The sequence below is a fragment of the Littorina saxatilis genome, linkage group LG17, assembly GCF_037325665.1.
Source record: "Littorina saxatilis isolate snail1 linkage group LG17, US_GU_Lsax_2.0, whole genome shotgun sequence".
In the NCBI taxonomy this organism is placed as follows: domain Eukaryota; kingdom Metazoa; phylum Mollusca; class Gastropoda; order Littorinimorpha; family Littorinidae; genus Littorina; species Littorina saxatilis.
Genome location: NC_090261.1, coordinates 67,139,730 through 67,159,698, shown reverse-complemented (window position 1 = coordinate 67,159,698; position 19,969 = coordinate 67,139,730). Strand labels below are relative to the sequence as shown.

Below are 19,969 nucleotides of genomic sequence, written 5' to 3'. Positions count from 1 at the left end.
CCTTTCACTGCCAGATGTAATAACACAAAATCGGGTCACCAGTTATATTTAGTCATGAGAATGAGGTATCCCACTAAGCCATTGGCTAGTATTTGTGTGTCAGCAGTGACGCAGCATTTCTGGAAAATTCCTGAACGGAGAAGACGGTTTTACCCGTCCTATAAGGCGCTGCGGATGCACAGGCACAGGACGGGTATACCCGTCTTAAGACAGTCAAGGGCCTGAGTCTCTATGCAGATCATTCGGGACAGAATAATTATAACAATTAATCATGCGAATGAACAAAAAAGGCGCAAGAATGTGAAAAACAGTTTTGACTAGCATTTTATGTTTTAGGTCTCTGAGACTATGTTCTATTTTCATGAAAATCCAGACACAGGAAGACGTTTAGCTAACCTTTCTGTGTAAACACGCATGTAAATCACAGTATATCTGCGCAGACGTCTACAATGTAAAAGAGATCCTTCCACTGGGACATATACCAAAAATCAACACTCTGGCTGCTTTCTGTGCTGAGTGTGATTTTCAAAATTGTGTCAATTAATTTATTTTGAATTATTTTAGTTTATTTATTTATTTTCTGAATATTTGTTATATTGGTGTGTTTTTTAATTTCTAGCTGAATAATTACTGATTCCCACACTGAAACTGTAGGTATTAGGTTACAAAATAAATCCCAATCTTCAGAGAAAGCAGGAGGCTGACAGTAACTGATACGTGTTAAAGGCTGAACGGCTATATCATGATTTACAAGACGAGTTGCGAGCAAAGGAAGGTATGTTTAATAATAAACCTCCGACTAAGTAATGTATCTACAATTGCTTGTTGAAGGCAACACAACTCACGGATTCAGCTGACTAAACTCTATTTTATTTTGATAAGAATGTTGTTTTTTCAGGACTGAAGCTTACACAAATAAGACCCTGACTGAGTCTTCTTAATGCAGTTTCAAATGTAATTGTTTATTAAATAATGGCAGAATAGCGCCTTCGCTCTTTAAGACAGGTGCAATGCATGGGCTTTCGAGTTGGGTGCAAATCGTTCCAGAAGTAAACATGATCGATCTTGCCTTTTTTCTGTGCTTCTCGTGGTTTTAAAATCCCTTTCCTTAACACCCGCCCCCCCCCCCCCCCTTCCTTAGGGCACCCACTTTCGAAATAGTGCAAACAATAATTCATTTTTCATGTGAATAGAATAAGTGGGAAATTTACTTCTTCGCCTGTTACCTAAGCTGAAGCCATGTGCAAGAAGGCCCACTGCGTAACAGCAATAAAGGGAAGCAACTGCCAAAATGTATGAGTTTTGCATGCAGTGACACGAAAAACACACAGCGTGCAGGTTCTACATTTATCAAGAAAATGTTACATCCAGTTTGATTGACAAAAATATTGTAGAAACATTGTTTGATAGTGTCAGGCACAACAAGATTTCAAGAGTGATTATAAAGACTTACTAGAAATAGGGCGAAAAGTAATTAAAGGGAGACAACCTCACCGCCCTTTCCAACGGGAAGCAATGCAAACCAGAAACAGTGTCTAAATTGATTTTCCCCAAAACATGAAGAAATTGTAAATAGAGTCTAAAGGTGTAAGCCATAGTCCTGATAAGATCAACCAACGAAAATACAAAGAACAGTTGCTGCTACGTAAAATTGTGGTGTTTAAATTATTTATGTGTGTTTTAATCATTGTCCTGTCATCTATCACGCATTCACACTAATATAAGTATGTTGTTAATTTTTTTTATCATAAGCTATCGGTTAGGGTGAGTTTGAATGCGTCTTATTATACTTTAAGCTCACGTATCACACACACACACACACACACACACACACACACACACACACACACACACATCACACGAGCGCACACAATCACAAACGCACGCACATTAGCTGTATCGATAACATGTAAGCATAACATAAAAAACTTGATATAGACAGACGGACATACAAATATTCCGACGGACAGACTTACACTATGCATAATGCTATATTCCATTTTATATATATATATCTATATATATATATATACGACTTGTGTCTGTCTGTCTGTCTGTCTGTCTGTCTGTGTGTGTGTGTGTGTCTGTCTGTCTGTGAGTTCGCGATGCACGGCCAAAGTTCTCGATGGATCTGCTTCAAATTTGGTGGGCATATTCAGGTAGACCCGGGACAGGACACAACCTGGTCGATATTTCAACACGTGCTCTCAGCGCGCAGCGCTGAACCGATTTTGGTTCCACCTCAGCTATTTTGGTTCCACCTCAGCTACCCGGGCCCCCATACCGACACACCAAAGCCAAAGTTCTCGGTGGATCTTTTTCAAATTTGGACACCGTATTCAGCTACACCCCGGACACAATATCATCGATGAGATATTTCAACACGTGCTCTCAGCGCGCAGCGCAGAACCGATTTTGGTTTTTGTGTTCATTTCACCATTATAAGTAACTCTTCCTTATCTTCTCATCTTCTCCAGGTTTTCAGCGTTTACCCCCCTTCCTTCGTATGGTGCACTGTAGTATGAGTGGTGCGTCTTCGGATATTCCCGGCGTTCTGTTACTATTTTTAGAAGGTCACCGCAGTGTCCAGAACGTAAATTGGACCCGTAAATTATCCTCACTGTAAAAGTGCAAAGGTCGAATCAATTTATAGCCACGCGAAAAATACACTATCATCTATCTCTCTATATATACGGCTTCTCTGTGTTTGTGTGTGTGTGTGTGTGTGTGTGTGTGTGTCTCTCTATGTGAGCAACACCTGGGGATTGTTCAGTTCTGTTTGTGATGTGGTCTGGCGGCTTTTGTGTATTTGTATGTACTGGCCTTCCTTTGAGAAGCCATAACAGTTCAAAAGGGCTTACAGATAAGCTATAAATTGCTCAATCCTGTTTGAGTGGAGTTCGCCTCCAAAGGTGATTAACACGGTTACATTCGTCGACAAGGATGGGACTCGATATGGTCAGGAATGGCATTATGGCCACTGAATCATTTTCGTGCTGTTCCCATTCCACGAATCTGGGAGGGACCTAAGCTTGGCGGGTCCATTGTTCGGACCCGGCGAAGCCGGCGTACGGCTCTAAGTACTTCTTCCCGGCGAAGCCGGCTACCCGGCGAAGCGGGTATTCATTCTAGTATATATATATAGCTATTCTGATGAACACGTGGGGGAATTCGGGGGCTGTGATTGGATGGGCTCTTCCGATTATCAAATCATAATGCTACGGAAGTCGGCCATTTTTCTCAATATCCAAAAGCATATTGACGAAAATGGCCGACTTTCTTATCTCGTAACTCCACACCGTAAATACCCCACTTCCCCTCTGAAGTATTGATGTACAACCCATGGCACTAACATTTATGTAGTCGTTTATAACTGAGGTTGAAAAATTCGCTTCATGACGAGACAAGCGATACCATTCACCCAAACCGAAAACTTCGCTGTCGTCTGCTCGCGTTGTACGGATTAGCTGTTCTCTTCTTCTCCCCTTGTTGCATCCTAGATCTTCAGTTGTTTCTAGTTTTCCGTTGATGTTGTGTTTTGGTCTTCTTCATAAGTAGTCTTGTTCAAAATGTAAAAAAACTCAAACTTCTTTTTGTTGTATACGAATGAAATAACAAAAAGCTGTTTAACAGCTGTGTTGTCAAATCGAGGTTATTTTCCAAAGTCAGTGTGGCTCCTGCGCAAAACTAATGCGCATAAGAAACGGCGTCTGCTATCAAAACCTGAGATCAACGCATCGACGCAAAAACTGTCATTTTGTAAGTTTGGAATAACAAATCAAGGTTAGAACAGCTATATAATCGCTATTGTGTTTTCAGCGTAGCAATAGGGTCCGATATTTAGACTCGAACAAGTATAATGCGACTCGTCTTCGACTCGTCGGCATTACACTTGTCTCGTCTAAATATCGTACCCTATTGCTACGCTGAAAACACAATAGCTGTTTAATATAAAAGAGCTATATTTATATTATAGACCGGTGTGTGTTATTTGCAAAATATCTACATCGGCGCTTATTGCGTCCTGTGACGCCATCATCGTGTTTGCAAGTTGACTCCCCGAACATCGTCCATTGATCAAACTAAAACTAAAATTATCAACATCTGGACTCGACTTACAGATTGCTTAGCTGACAATGGAACCCGAAATTATCAACCGTTTTTGAGAAAAAAATTACAGACTGAATTGGGAACGAACAGTCTCCATATTGGTATACGTTGTTGTACACGAGGGTCCTGACACTTAAACCATACGGAATAGAATTCGACGTTTGTTTGTTTGTGTATTTGTTTGTTGGTTTGTTTGTTTGTTGCTTGTTTGTTATTACACTAACATCAAGTTTTAGAGACAGAAGAACATATATTCAATAGCAATGCCATGTTGACCAACGACGCAAACAACGTGTGTTAAACAGTTATGTGCAAGAAAAGTGGAAGATCAGATCAACAACAAAATACTTGACGCAGGAACAGACGTCGAGGAGAACACGTGACACAATTCAACAAGTTGCGTGGTATGACGTCACGCAGGGCGAAAGACATTCGCCAAGGAGATAACATGTGACATAATTCAACAAGTTGCGTGGAATGACGTCACGCAGGCGAAAGACAGTCGCCAAGGAGAGAACAACGTGACAAAATTAAACACATAAATGTGCGTCATACTGTGACATGACGTCACGCAGCGCGCGACACAGGCGCCTGGGGGCGGTCGCAAACAGCGTCACGTCCCCCATCTCACAAGACTCGACGAGAATACGACAGGTCACGTGATACCTACAGCCTGAGAGGGTCAAACTGCCCGTGAGCAACTCTGCCCCCACTTCCGGTCAGCGCCATCAAGGCCTGCAGCTCAGCGATTCTCTGATCAGAGGACGACCGCCGGACTCTGAGACTGGAAATTAGTATAACATAATATCTTCACTTTCCGATAACATTTGACTTGCAACAATTGGGAAAAGGCCAGAGTGAAGACCTCAGACAAGGCTGGGCAAGAACACCCAGGCGTTGATCGCATCTCAAAATGCAGCAGAACGTCTGGCCCTGAAAAGGGAATAATTTATAAGGTGTACGATATTCTGCTTTCCGCATTTTCTGCGAGTGTGGGACATGTTCAGAGGAAAGTGCAAAAAATGTGGATTCATGGTGGCATTTATACGCGTACAACTGACAAAGAGTTTCAGAACGTCTTATAGTTTGTTCCGCAAAAGCCGATGCAACAGTTCATGAAACTCGGCTTCAGTCCACCTCCAAGGACATAAACACCCAAATACACCTAAATTTAAAAGCAATTTTTTTCAATCATTCGCTTATACTATAAATAAGGCTTTGGTCTTGGGAACCGTGTTTGGGATACACCCTCGTAAATCGTCAGAAATGTCTTGATAATGAAGACAGCCATAACGAAACAAGAGGTAAAAAGAAAAGAAATTAACCAGATATCCAAAGAAGCGTTGGTTATTTTTTTTATTTCATTTTTTTTATTTGATGCAATTTATATCGCGCACATATCTCAACCACGGATTCAAGGCGCAGGGATTTATTTATGCCGTGTGAGATGGAATTTTGTGCACAATATATCACAATATATCATGCATTCACATCGGCCAGCAAACCTCAAGCCTATTAGGGCGAGCATTCACCTTTCACGGCCTGGACATTTTTATCTATGCCTATACAATTTTGCCAGGAAAGACCCTATTGTCAATCGTGGGATCTTTAACGTGCACACCCCAATGTAATGTACACGAAGGGACCTCGGTTTTTCGTCTCATCCGAAAGACTAGCACTTGAACCCACCACCTAGGTTAGGAAAGGGGGGAGAAAATTGCTAACGCCCTGACCCAGGGTCAATTTCGCAACCTCTCGCTTCCGAGGCAAGTGCGTTTACCACTCGGCCACCCATTTTGGTTATATAATTGAAACAACATTGTTTCACGGACTGTCCGTTGCTTTCCCGAACTAATCACAATGGTTTTCTAGCTGAAGCATTGGAACGGTGAGTTAACATGCGTTTACTGTCAAACGTTTTTAAATGCCTGACTGGGCCCTGAGCTCAGATTTCGGTTATAAAGCAGCTTTGGTTGGGATGGGGGTCGTTGTGTGTATTAATCAAAGGGTGGAGTGTGTGAAAACCCGAAATTCTATGCTCTCTGATGAGGGGCATCTCCCTATCGAGAGTGACGTCAGCAGTATTGAGGAATGACAGATCTATCACAATGAGGTGTGTAACGCTCTAACTAGAATTTGTTGTCTGAAGAACAATGTCATGAACAGGGTATATAAATATTGTCTTTGCGTGTTTATCTGTTTTCCTCATTAAAGGGGCGGAGTTGGGGTGGAATAATGATTAAAGTGAGATCGAACAGAAGCTAGCGAATGTACAAGTTAACACGGTTCTGTTCAGTGCAAACACTTCAGTGCCAGTCTTTTGTAGACCGACGAGAGCATTAGAAACCATTAAATGTAAATGTAGGTTGTCTCTCTGTTTGTCTTTTCGTCAGGTTGTCTGTCTGTCTGTCTGTCTGTCTGTCTGTCTGTCTGTCTGTCTGTCCGTCTGTCTCTTTCACCACCGCACGTTCTGCAAAAGTTGAACATCTGAAATCAGATCATGCGAACAAAGTTAGTCGTCATGCAAGATAATTGACAAAACATCACGCTTGTCACGATTTAGTGACATGGATTGGAGATAGGAACACTCTGTCGAGTGCCTATCTCCAATTGTGATGGAAAGCGCCTGTGCTTGAGTCGGGGCGACGGAATGAAACCGCTGACAAAGCATAGCGAACCACGAGGATTTCGTTTTGCAGGGGTTCCACGTGGGTGATTTCTGCTGTCAGGGCAAAACTGACGGTGACTGAACTGGATATGTGACACGGTCAGTCACGTGATGTTTTCAAGGTTGTTTGGTGGAGACATGAAACGACACACTTGAAAATCAGCAGCAAGAGAGGAGGGTCGGTGTTTCGCTGTTTACATGTTGGCTGACGACGAAGCGTCAGGTTTCTTGGCTGAGCGGGGGAGGAATTCCAACGCATGAAGTAAATTCAGCACAAGAGGAGGTGTGGCAGGAGATTCGTTGACGGACGCAAGCCCATACAAACGAAGCGGATTCGCTCAAAGGAGAGCTACTTACATTAGGCTGTTGAGGTAATGAATCAATGTCTCGACATGTATTTCTCTCTCTCTCTCTCTCGACTGTATACAGAGATAAGAACAGCCTCGCTTTCACCTAGATCCTGCCTAAAAACAATGTTCGGACCTCATGTTCAGACTCGGCGTAATGATTCCGAAAGGACTACATTTTAGCGGTCAAGTTCAGTCGTCCGCATACTCGAAAGTGAAAAAAAGATGAAACGTTCTGCTACAGTATCGGAGAATGAACTGTCGAAGAAGAAAAAGAATCTCGTGCAAACCGAGCGGCTCCAACACACTTCAGGGCAATGTGTCGGGTGATGCACAGAGCGGGCGAGCCCATTATCCTAAAGGGGGGGATTTCACGAAAGAAGAACTGATCAACATCTTCTCCGACGAAAATGAGTTCATTGACCCCGGAGCAGATCGATCTTGCAAACCTCCTTCCAAGCAACATTCCTTTCACCAACTGCCAGATCAAATCCCTCACCATCAACATTATCAATAAATAAACCCTTGATTGACAAACCTTACGCACATTACCCGCCTCTCAAAATGAAATCGGTCGACCCACGTAGGCCTAAGTCGGAAAGGTCGCTGTGATGTTGGGAGAACTTGCGTATTTTCATTTCATTTATTGAGTCACTTGAGAAAAAGTGACTCTATGTAATCGGTCAGTGTTAGTCTGTCCGGCCGGCCGTCCGGCCGGCCGTCCGGCCGGCCGTCCGTAGACACCACCTTAACGTTGGACTTTTCTCGGAAACTATCAAAGCGATCGGGCTCATATTTTGTTTAGTCGTGACCTCCAATGACCTCTACACTTTAACGATGGTTTCGTTGACCTTTGACCTTTTTCAAGGTCACAGGTCAGCGTCAAAGGAAAAATTAGACATTTTATATCTTTGACAAAGTTCATCGGATGTGATTGAAACTTTGTAGGATTATTCTTTACATCAAAGTATTTACATCTGTAGCCTTTTACGAACGTTATCAGAAAAACAAGGGAGATAACTAGCCTTTTCTGTTCGGCAACACACAACTTAACGTTGGGCTTTTCTCGGAAACTATAAAAGTGACCGGGCTCAAATTTTATGTGAACGTGACTCATTGTGTTGTGAATAGCAATTTCTTCCTGTCCATCTGATGCCTCATATAATATTCAGAACTGCGAAAGTGACTCGATCGAGCGTTTGCTCTTCTTGTTGTTGTTCATTACCGTTCATTGCCGTTTCAGAATTGTATTCTCTTTCTTCCAGACCATTGCTTTTTTGTTGAAACCCAAGAAAAATTGAATTCATTATAAAAATTTTCAAACACGATACAATTGGTCCTACTTTTTCAAGCGTATGTCTGTGACGTCGAATGGAATGCGAGTGATTAGGTTTGTTGATTTTGCTCGGAGAAGTGGTCCGTGTTCAAGCAGGTTTCTTTCTTCTTTGAAAACAAAAACCCTAAGACCAGTGAATGTCGAGATATATATGCTAATTGGATCTGTGATCCGAACATGGCTTTTGGTCAATCTCGATGGCAGTTTATTCCACGAGCCCGCACTGCCATCTCGATTGACCAAAAGCCATGTTTGGATCACAGATCCAATTAACGTATATTATTTAACGCTGTTGACGAGTCTATGTTTGTGGAATGAAATACTCTCTGTTGTTCTTTCAAGGTTAGCGCATAATTTGCTCTTTGTGACGCTAAAATACTAAACTGTATATGTTTTTTGCAGATAAGGAGAGAAGGAAGGAAAATACAGTGGACGCCGCTTAATAAAACCGCGGTTAATAGAGCCAGCCGCTTATAAAAGCCGATTTCAGACGGTCCGGATTTATCACTATATCTTATGTATTAGAAAAAGCAGGTTAATAAAACCAACCCGCCGCTTATTAAAGCCAGTTTTCTCAGAGAAATCACGTAGTTTGTGACTAAAACTCACATTATCTTGTTCTGATGTGGAAGACGACCACCAACAAACACTCATAAAATCGTTCTTCTCTGCCGAGTAATGATTCGTGACGGTGACAGTGAAATTATTGATGTACCGAAGTGATCAAAGTACACGTACATGTACATAATTAAAACAAAAGTTCAACATCCTTCGTGAAGTTTTGTTTAGATTCAAACAAGTGTAAATGACGAAAAAAAGTGACTGAGTGATGTAACAAAAGACTTTTTTTTTTCTTTCGAAAATGACGTATTCCTGGACCGCCGGTTAATAAATCCGCGGCTTATTAAACCCATTTTTCGTCGGTCCAGAAGTGGCTTTATTAAGCGGCAACCACTGTAGCTGATTTGTTGTTTTAAAAGTTCGTTTGTGCTGGCCACGTGCTCGATGAAATATGTAAAGGTGACATGTTTGAAGGTGGAGGGTGAAGGGTTGCGTGGCATTTTTAGTGCACCAATGCTTTTTGTTGCAGCCTATTTCCTACCTACCTACTCTGCGGTACTCATCGCTACTCAGCGGTAATTGTCTTCGCAGAGCTGTAGGCTGTAACCTGGTGATGCGGTGTTGCTGTATGCTGTTGCTGCTGCTGGGATAACCGGTGAGGCCGTCACCGTCTGCAGGGGTCTTCCGGCAGACAGTGACGTCACATACACGACCACCCGTTGTCTTCAGCAGCTGAGTGAGGCGCCTGATTTCCCCACGATTCCCTGCTTCGTTTCACGCCAGCCGGCACTCCAATCAACGAAGCAGTACAGCAGTACAGTAGTGGGGAAGGACTATTTACGGGTCGCCCACTCCGTAACTAAAAGCCAAGTGTACCGTGCCATTGCGCCCTTTTACCACCAAGTCATCTTTTACTGTTTGTGATTATATTTGAGTGGTGACGACGTGGGCTGTGATAACTGCATTTAACCAGCGCTTTTTACAGACAGCTATATTTCCTATCTATACACGGGATCAGCGTGTTATCATTTTCTAATCTTTAACTGGCATTTTTTGTCAGTGACCTATTTTTACGTTTTGAACGTAAAACATCTTTTGGAGTGAAGTCTCGAGGGAGGTGGCGTGATAGTATATAAACAGGCGTCTGAAACTTATACTTTTGTTGATTCTATCTTTGTTGTATGACTGCGAGAGTGGATCGTGGTGTGGTTAGTTAGTTAGCAGTATCTAACCGTTCATAATCACATTTTGTGATATATTGAAACGTGACAATGCTACATTGACAGATTATGTTTAATTAACCACAAACACATGTCTATGTCGATAACGACCTTCTCATCGAATGACAAATTTTTTTTTTTAAATACATAAAAACACACACAAACATGCCGCACAAGATGACGTCATCGGGGATGCATGACGTCATCGGTTTGTGTGTACCTGGAACGAATATCGACGACCCCACAAGCAGGGAGGAGACATCCCTGAGAGGGTACCAGGTACCCTGCACTCAGCGCAATCAAAGCCAGGTACTCAGCTACAATGGCGTCAGCAAACTGACGTTTGTTTCTGGAACTTTGGGAGCAAACAATTATAGAATTCATGATCAAATGTTCAGACAAAATTTGATATTCAATTCCCAATGGCTAAGCAATATTTGATAATTAAACCCCAATTTTGAAATGTGTGCTTCTTCTTGTGGCAAGTAACATAATTCCTGTTATGTGTGCTTGCCAATACAATTACAAAAAACAAGAACGAAATAACCATTCTCTTCCGGTTTCTGCTGGCTTTTTGGTAAAAGCTAAATTAAAACACACACACAACATTGACTCTTTCACACTGCCCTCTCCCCCTTCCTACAAAAATAAATAAATAGAAAATCTGAACAAGACCCATAAAACAGGAGGATACACAATAATCTTGATTAAACCAACGGTAACCTGTCTGAAAATAGTGTCTCTCTTTCTCACCTGCTGGCCCATAAAAAAGAGGAAAAACTATTTTAACCCTGCCTTGGCAAAACATATAAAAAATAAATTATTTCAATCTCCTTGCTCTAAAAGTCGAAGGACAAGTGAAACATTATATCTGTTTAACCCGCTAGTCCATAAAGACACGATGAGAGGGAGACATTATATTGACTCTCTATTTTAAAATTGTTTGCCAACAGAATAAAAGTGTGTGTTTAGAGGGAGCGGTCAGCGACCATAATCTCTATTTAAAGGCACAGTAGGCCTCCCATAAACCATCACAGATACTGTCAGTCTTTTACACACAGTACAAACACCCTTCCATTTGAACACTCACAGAACATGAAGATCCTAGGTGGCCTACGTAAAGAGCGAGCAATTTTCAAAGAATTAATTTTGCGGATTGTCTCCATCCCAATCGGACCGTGGTGCGTTTTGGCGCCAGACCTAACTTTTAAAATCTAAATAATAAATTGACAGCTTGTTACACAAACATTCTTAAATCATAAAAGAATTCTTTTTTCATCAAGACAAGATCAGTACAATTCGAAGTTTTGAAAGTTTGAAAAAAGAAAAGCCCGGAAGCAGGGTCACGCAAGGTCGTGGTTCTCGTAGCAGACGACGGTTTATAGGCATCGCCAGTTCCTCTGAACAGTCAAAAGCCATCGCTAGAGTTCTTGTGAACCACAGCCGTTTGTTTCGTGCATAGTCAGAGGTACATAATAACGTGCTATTGCAGATAAGCTCACAGCGAGCCGCATTCAAATTACAAACTGACGACTGCATTGTAAAAAAGGGAAACTGGATCACACGGGTTCACGATGGTTCAGGGGTAAGATAAACCACGCAAAAATAATTTCTTTGAAAATTGCTAGCTCTTTACGGGGGGCACCTAGGATGTTCTCAAGCGGTGAATGTTTAAATGAAAGGGTGTTTGTACTGTGTGTAAAAGCCTGACAGTGTCTTTGATGGTTTACCGGAGGCTTACTGTGCCTTTAAACGAGACAGATATGCAGCAAAAAGGGGGGGGGGAGGTGTAGAGATAATGCAGGAGGATGTGATAGCCGAGTCCCGTGGGAACGAATGCGGGGAATGGAAGAGGGTTGGAGGGCAGGGGGGAGGTGATGAGTGAAGGAGAGCATCTGGAATAAAACAATGGTAACAGATAAGGGAGTCCGAGAGAGAGCGAGGACCGAAGTCATTAGTAGCAGCGCAGCGGCCAGTAAGCAAGTTCAGCGATTTTCAGTTCTGCAAAATATGGAGTTCAATTTTATTTCTTGGGCAAAAAATCTGCCCCAACCTGTTATTGAGGTTCTGGAAAAAGATGAGTTCACAAGCCTCAGTGCCTTGAAATATGCAGGAGAAAAGGACCTGGAAAGCCTTAAAGTTAAAACGAGGCCACATAGTGGCCGAATTAAAAGCGGCAGTGGCAGACCTGCAACAGAAGTACGTTGCGTGCTGCCGACCAAGTGGCACCGCTCCAGGGTCTTCTTGGCAACATGGCCATATAGTCTGCTTCACCAGGTGAGACTTATTTACGAATTGTTGACTTTGTACCGGCTTCTACGGCGGTGGAGGAAGACTGAGGTGACACTCGGGGGGGGGGGGGGGGGGGGGCGTCACGCTCAAGCTGGCCAACAAACCAAAGTTGGAGAAAGTATCCCCCTAGCTGCCACTGGATCGTGGCAAATGCTAAAATAATGGCAAAACTCATGAACACCGTGGACTTCGACCACGAAGCTTACCTCTACAGAGCTGGTGGGCGAGCTCGGCGCAAGATTCTCCTGGCAGTCGGTGCTCCTTTACGATGACGAGTACAGGACGCGCCAGTCTACCAGCGGGTTTGCCGCTTGGGGAACCCCCAACCCCCACCTGTCTACAGTGATTCTCCGTGAGCGTGCCCAACAAGTCACGGTTCCTGGCAACAAAAGCGGCAAGGCCACGACGGGAAGCGGCGGTATTCGACGACCTGTGGGACCCAGTGGGAAGGAGGTGTGCCTGCAGTACACAAACAAAGGCACATGCCTCTACGGGTCCCGCTGCAGGTTCGAACACGTGTGTGACACGTGTGGAAAGGAGCACCCCGGCAAAGACCACCAGGCGACAGCAAACACCAATGCCTAGGATACAGCGCAGCGAACTGACAACACAACGGTAGGCCCCACCTATTCCAGCCCGTTCCCTCAATTAGATCCTCATAACTGTGCGTTTTTAGGAAATCATGCATCTATTAGTGCAAAATCTCAAATGTGGCATTCAGTGCTAGAGGGCGTTTGTGACAGAGAATTTTTGTTAGACGGTATACAGCACGGTTTTCGTGTAACAGAAAAACATAAAACATGTGTGTTAGCGGCAGAACAAAGCAATCATAAATCAGCGTATGATCATCGTGACGTGGTAGAACAAGAACTGTTTGATCAAATAGCGAAAATAAATTATATAATGGCAAGTAAAAAGCCAACAGTGGTAAGCGCACTTGCCGCGATCCCCAAAGAAGATGGTAGCGTAAGCTAGGATTCCATTCTTACGGCTGCGGTGCGGCTGCGGTGCGGCTCCGGCGACGGCAGCGGCGACGGCAATTTGAAAAACATTGATGAAAGAAGGGATGACCCCATTCACACGGGTGCGGTACGGCGACGGCGACGGCGACGGCCCGGCGTGCGTGCGTTTTTTCAAGAAAGCTCCATGTGGCTTTCTGGACTGCCGTCGCCGGACGCCGTCTTGTATTTTGTGGGCGTGTCTCTTTTCCCGCGTTTTTCTCAGAGCCTTTCAGAGCACAAAGAGACGAAAATACTGCTGAAACCTTTCGCCATCGAGTTGCAGTTCTTGAACAAGATGGTGATGGGTTCCATACTGCCGTCTTTTCTCCAAAATGGCATGCACCCACCAGCGATGTCGTCTCTTTTGGCGTTTTTTCATTTGGCGGTACGCTAATAATATTAACATAAATTGTTCTTCATTATAAATGACAGTTTGCATGAGACGAGACCAATGTGGAGCCATGGCGGCATTGGCGGGAAGAGAACATATCCGGACGACGTCGCCGTTATATACGGTTCACGACGATGCGTTTTTCTCGCCAGAGCCGGATGCCGTTGCCGTCGCCGGAGCCGGAGCCGCACCGCAGCCGTAAGAATGGAATCCTATGACGCCAGCAAACCAACAGGTGGGGCAATGAACGATTACTCCGTCCCTGAGTCGGTGAAGTTTCAAACAGTCTCTGACGCGTGCGCCTTAGCGAAGACAGATTATTGGTGTGCTAAAGTCGACTTGCAGTCCGCATATCGCTCAGTGTGCATCAGTCCGGGTGATTATTGGTGTGCTAAAGTCGACTTGCAGTCCGCATATCGTTCAGTGTGCATCAGTCCGGGTGATTATTGTGTAACGGGACTCAAGTGGCATTTCAAAGGGGAAAAGACACCGAGAGGCATGCCTGGTGTGTTAGCATACATAGATGATTTTCATTTAGTAGCAGCAACAAAAGAGGAGTGCAACGACATGTTATTCTCTTTGATTAGATTATTGAGGGAACTAGGCTTCAACATTAGCTGGAAGAAGGTGGTGGGGCCCACCCAACGTATCACATTTCTTGGAGTCGACATCGACACGCGGAACAACACTCTGTCACTTGGAAGTGACAAACTGCAGCAACTGCGGCGGCGACTACTGCAATTTCGAGAAAAGAAGCGCGCGACAAAAACTCAGCTTCAAAGCATCGCGGGTTCTCTTAATTGGGCCTGTCAAGCTGTCAGAGGAGGAACATTCTTTCTGCGGCGGATACTGGACACAATAAAACCCCTTCAGCAGCAGCGGCACAAATAGCAAAGCTTTATAGCGAATAGTCTCCTGTCCGCCCAGCCGAACTTCCCCTTGATCCTGCTTGTGACCTCGATTCCGGTTATTCCCCTTTTGGCGGGACATTTTCTGGGGGCATACTTCGTCCCTTTTAGTAGTGGGACTGCACGAAATCATGTGTTCTTCAGGTGACTGACAAAGTGCACTGTGTGTATGGAGAATAAAAAGTTGACTTGAAGTACACACAGAGATCTATATATTCGAGTCACTTTGCACCCGATTCTAAAGCCGAATACAAAATAAATCCTGTGTAGACTGTGGATCAAGTGGTCGTCCCGAAGCTATCAGCTTGACCCTGCTTTGTGACCTTTGTGAATGTCTTGTAGGCCTTCGTAGAATGCCGGTCATTCTTCCGCTCTATGAGAAAGCCGAAGATGTCAAAAAGTCCAATCTTTGGCGCATGAACAAAATTGTTTGCAAAAGTCAATGAGAAAGGATCCTCAACGGGAAAACCGATCGCCTTCAACTTGCCCCGCACCTCACCTTGCACACACACGTTCTGGTTATTGGGGTCGGTGGGCACTTGCAGTTGTTCCGCACACTTTGCCAACTGGATCAAGCTGTTCTTCGTGTATCCAGTTATCGTAATTCCTCTCTCTTGAAGATACTTTTTTAATCTAGGTACCGTACGTCAAAAGTAGCAAAGTTTGTAGCACAAATTCCTTCTGTCGCATCACTTGTCGCCATGTTTGATGCCCCCGCAAGGGGCACGGTACTCTGTAAGCACCCAAAACCTCAAAGAGAGATAACTGGCGGAAACCTTCCTATTCCAGAAAGATGTGCAATGGTGGCTTTCTTTTATGCATGTATTTAATGGAACAGTGTATTATTTCCACAATGCAAAACAGCATGTCCATGTGGACGCTTGTAATATTGCAGCAGGTGCCTTTTGGCAGGGCGACTGGCAGTACACCTATTTTAAAAAAGACATGCCGGCAGCGAACAATTTACACATAAACTTTAAAGAAGTATGTGCTGTGTTACAAGCTGTGACACGATGGGCACCGATGTGGTGCGGACAAGAAGTGATTGTGCATACTGTACTGTGACAAAATCAATTATCAATAAGGCCAGATATACTAATAAGTATGTCAACAGCTTACTTCGGAAAATGGCATGGGAATGTGCTAAAGTAAACTGCGGCATTGCGGCGGTGCATGTGGCCGGTTGTGTAAACATTATGGCTGACACTATTTCACGTCTTCACGAGCCTAGGCGGCGCGAAGAGTTAGTGCGGCTGTTGACTTTCTGGCACCGGGGGAGACCCCCCAACGTGAACCTGTGTGATCATATGTCTGACCAAGCCCTTGTGTTCCTTCTTTCCAGATGAAGGATGCGAATAATGTTTATGTTAACATTGTAAACAAGACATTGTGTTTTTTGGCGACGTGTTTGGTGCTTTTCTTTGGAGTTCTCCGAAAATCGAACTTGTTCCAGGACAACGGGAATTTTGATCCCGATAAGCAGCTTACACGAGATCGCGTGGTGATTTTGGAGACGGACAGTGTGTCAATAACTTTTCAATGGAGTAAGACAATTCAGCGTAAAGAACGCTCCGTGGAAATAAAGCTTCCTGCAATGCCTTCACATCCTTTATGCCCTGTGTCCGCAGTGACTGATATGTTTCATGTTTTGGGACCGATGGGCCCCAAGGCGCAGGTTTTTTTCCGATCAAAGGATCTGATTTCAATCGGGGAGGAGGGGGGGAGCATTAGTGAGTAGTTTAAAGAGAAAACAGATTAGGCCCAAACTAAATATATATGTTGGTTTAGGGAGAACTGACCGACCCTAGTTTTTTCCCCGCCGACCCCCAAAAAACTGCTTTTTCATTTCTCAAAAAATCTAAACACTGTTGGCACATTTTGCGAACCATACCAAGACTAAGGGAAGTAACCTTCTTTAGAATCGACTAAATTTGAATAAAAAAAATTAAATTAAGAAAAAGCCGACCTACTGACCCTATCTTTTTTGGTCACGTTACCCGCACAAACAAAAGTAACACACCCAAACCTTTGCTTATTATTCTTTAAAAACTTCTAGCCCTAAGAAAATGCCAGACAAAAAGTAAAAAACAAATCTAACTCTTTCCAACCCGCTAGCCCACAAAATAGATAAAGAACAAGAAGAGCAAACGCTCGATCGAGTCACTTTCGCAGTTCTGAATATTATATGAGGCATCAGATGGACAGGAAGAAATTGCTATTCACAACACAATGAGTCACGTTCACATAAAATTTGAGCCCGGTCACTTTTATAGTTTCCGAGAAAAGCCCAACGTTAAGTTGTGTGTTGCCGAACAGAAAAGGCTAGTTATCTCCCTTGTTTTTCTGATAACGTTCGTAAAAGGCTACAGATGTAAATACTTTGATGTAAAGAATAATCCTACAAAGTTTCAATCACATCCGATGAACTTTGTCAAAGATATAAAATGTCTAATTTTTCCTTTGACGCTGACCTGTGACCTTGAAAAAGGTCAAAGGTCAACGAAACCATCGTTAAAGTGTAGAGGTCATTGGAGGTCACGACTAAACAAAATATGAGCCCGATCGCTTTGATAGTTTCCGAGAAAAGTCCAACGTTAAGGTGGTGTCTACGGACGGCCGGCCGGACAGACTAACACTGACCGATTACATAGAGTCACTTTTTCTCAAGTGACTCAAAAATAATAAAATATAATATAATGATATATTTCGTCTTCCAACCTCCTAGCCCACAACACAAAGAACACACACGCACAACTTTACCTTTTATACTTCAAACCCCTGCTAGCCTTAAGAAATACTATAAGTAAAGAAGGAAAAAACCCCTCTAATTCCAACCTGCTAGCCAACCCAAAACACACACACACACACCCACCCACACACACACACATACACACTAACGCACACACACACACACATACACTAACACACTAACACACACTCACACTCACACACACACAAACACACATACTAACACACACACACACACACACACACACACACAAAACACATACACACACACACACACACACACACACACACACACACACACACACACAAACTCTTTTTACCTGCTTGCTTCTGGTACGGGCCCTGCATTTGAGCTGCTGACCAAGACGAGTGCGGCAAAGAAGAAAGCCAGGAGAGTTGCTGTTAACCGATGCATGGTACTGTCTGAAACACATAGACACAATCTTTTTGAAATAAAGGTAACAGGCCGAATTATATTTATCAGAATGTAAGAATTATGGTAATTGCACACGCACAAAATGAGGTAAATAAAGCGAGAAGGAAGAAAGCATTTCATTTTTAGATAAAGATAACGGATCAAAACACGCGCAGGGGAAAAAAGACAGAAGAAAGCTAGCAGAGTTGCTGTTAACCGATGCATGGTTTTGTCTGAAACGCATAAACAAAATCGTTTTTAAATAAAGATAACAGCTCAAAATACATGCAGGGGAATAAGAGAGAGAAGAACGCCAGGAGTGTTGATTTTAGGCGATGCATGGTTATGTCTAGAAAAAGGTAACAGGCCGAATTATATATGTCAGAATGTAAGAATGATGGTAATTGCACACGCACAAAATGAGGTAGATAAAGCGAGAAAGAAGAAAGTCGGGAGAGTTGCTGTTAAGCGACGCATGTTTATGTCTAGAAAACATGGACATAATCATTGTTAGAATAAGTTAACGGATCTAAGTACTTAGTCAGAATTTAAGAACTAAGTTGATTGCACCCGCACAAAATGAGATGGATAAGGAGAACTTTTGAACTCACTTTTTGTACACAGTCATGAACACTGTGGGACATATTATATAATTGTGCGAGCAAAAATAGCACAGGTGGTTAACATTGAATAGTTCAGTTTAGAGTGAAGATCGAAAGATCTAGAAAGTTCTCTTTTACCAGCTTGACAGCTGCAGAAAACCCCCACCTTCTATCGTCTGATAGAAGGCAAACCGCACTGAATGGAGACACAGTGTAATCATTTGAAGCAAATCAAGTCTTAGCGACATCCTGTCTACCAAATTAGCAGGTAAGAGAGACAACCAACAGTCCAACGCTAACGTTTAAAGACACAGTCCCGCCCGTTTACACGATTTGGCGCACCGTTTACACGATTTGGCGCACCGTTTACACGATTTGGCGCACCGTTTACACGATTTGGCGCACCGTTTACACGATTTGGCGCACCGTTTACACGATTTGGCGCACCGTTTACACGATTTGGCGCACCGTTTCAGATCTGCCTAGTCTTTTTGCAAGGAATTTGTTTGTTCGTTCATGCATGGTCTGAAACTCCCACGGCTTTTACATGTATGAACGTTTTTACCCCGCCATTTAGGCAGCCATACGCCGTATTCGGAGGAAGCATGCTGGGTATTTTCGTGTTTTTATAACCCACCGAACTCTGACATGGATTACAGGATCTTTTTCGTGCGCACTTGGTCTTGTGCTTGCGTGTACACACGGGGGTGTTCGGACACCGAGGAGAGTCTGCACACAAAGTTGACTCTGAGAAATAAATCTCTCGCCGAACGTGGAGACGAACTCACGCTGACAGCGGCCAACTGGATACAAATCCAGCGCGCTACTGACTGAGCTACATCCCCGCCCTTTGCACGCGATACGACCATACCTCCACTTTGGCACGTTCAAAGACGAACGAATACACAGGCTCTGTGTATTTACATTCTCTGACACGTTCCAAACAATAATACATGTATCTTTACTGCTTCCTCTAGGAGGTTGGACTTTTTATGAATTAATTCTGCAGAATGACACCAGTGGGTTTTTTTGTGTTTAAAAAAAAAGAAAAAAAGGTTCCTGTAAGAGGGAGTAGCCAGGTTGTTGAGTTTGGGCATGTGTCCCAGTGGAGATAGGAGAGATTTATCTCGCGTAAGCGCCTGCACATAAGCTGAGGGGGTCGTTTACTGTGGAAGGACTATTGTTTTGTTTATTTGCTTAACGCCCAGCCGACCACGAAGGGCCATATCAGGGCGGTGCTGCTTTGACATGTAACGTGCGCCACACACAAGACAGAAGTCGCAGCACAGGCTTCGTGTCTCACCCTGTCACCGGACCAACCAGTCCAAGCACTGACCCCATAATGCCAGACGCCATGCGGAGCAGCCACT

At 43.7% G+C, this 19,969-nt stretch overlaps 3 protein-coding genes across 5 annotated transcripts in view; 1 reads left to right on the top strand and 2 right to left on the bottom strand.

The window, feature by feature from the left end:
* Positions 1 to 10,176, top strand: part of LOC138952271 (uncharacterized) — a 32,739-nt gene extending 22,563 nt beyond the window's left edge. Inside the window, exon 9 of the mRNA XM_070323901.1 lies at positions 9,552 to 10,176. Coding sequence (XP_070180002.1) covers positions 9,552 to 9,621 — 70 coding nt within the window. The 3' untranslated portion in view covers positions 9,622 to 10,176. The remainder of the gene's footprint in view (positions 1 to 9,551) is intronic.
* The window catches only part of LOC138952270 (tryptophan--tRNA ligase, cytoplasmic-like), a 306,357-nt gene that overhangs the window by 23,684 nt on the left and 262,704 nt on the right, over positions 1 to 19,969 (bottom strand). The window lies entirely within an intron of this gene.
* The window catches only part of LOC138952272 (uncharacterized), a 52,892-nt gene that overhangs the window by 5,424 nt on the left and 27,499 nt on the right, over positions 1 to 19,969 (bottom strand). For 2 of the 3 annotated variants that reach the window (XM_070323903.1, XM_070323902.1), the window contains exons 2-3: positions 17,903 to 18,005; positions 10,463 to 10,597 (exon numbers count right to left, since the gene is read on the bottom strand). In XM_070323903.1, coding sequence (XP_070180004.1) covers positions 10,463 to 10,597; positions 17,903 to 17,997 — 230 coding nt within the window. In that variant the 5' untranslated portion in view covers positions 17,998 to 18,005. Of the gene's footprint in view, positions 1 to 4,780; positions 4,895 to 10,462; positions 10,598 to 17,902; positions 18,006 to 19,969 lie in introns of all 3 variants that reach the window. The other variant, XM_070323904.1, reaches the window with a different exon arrangement.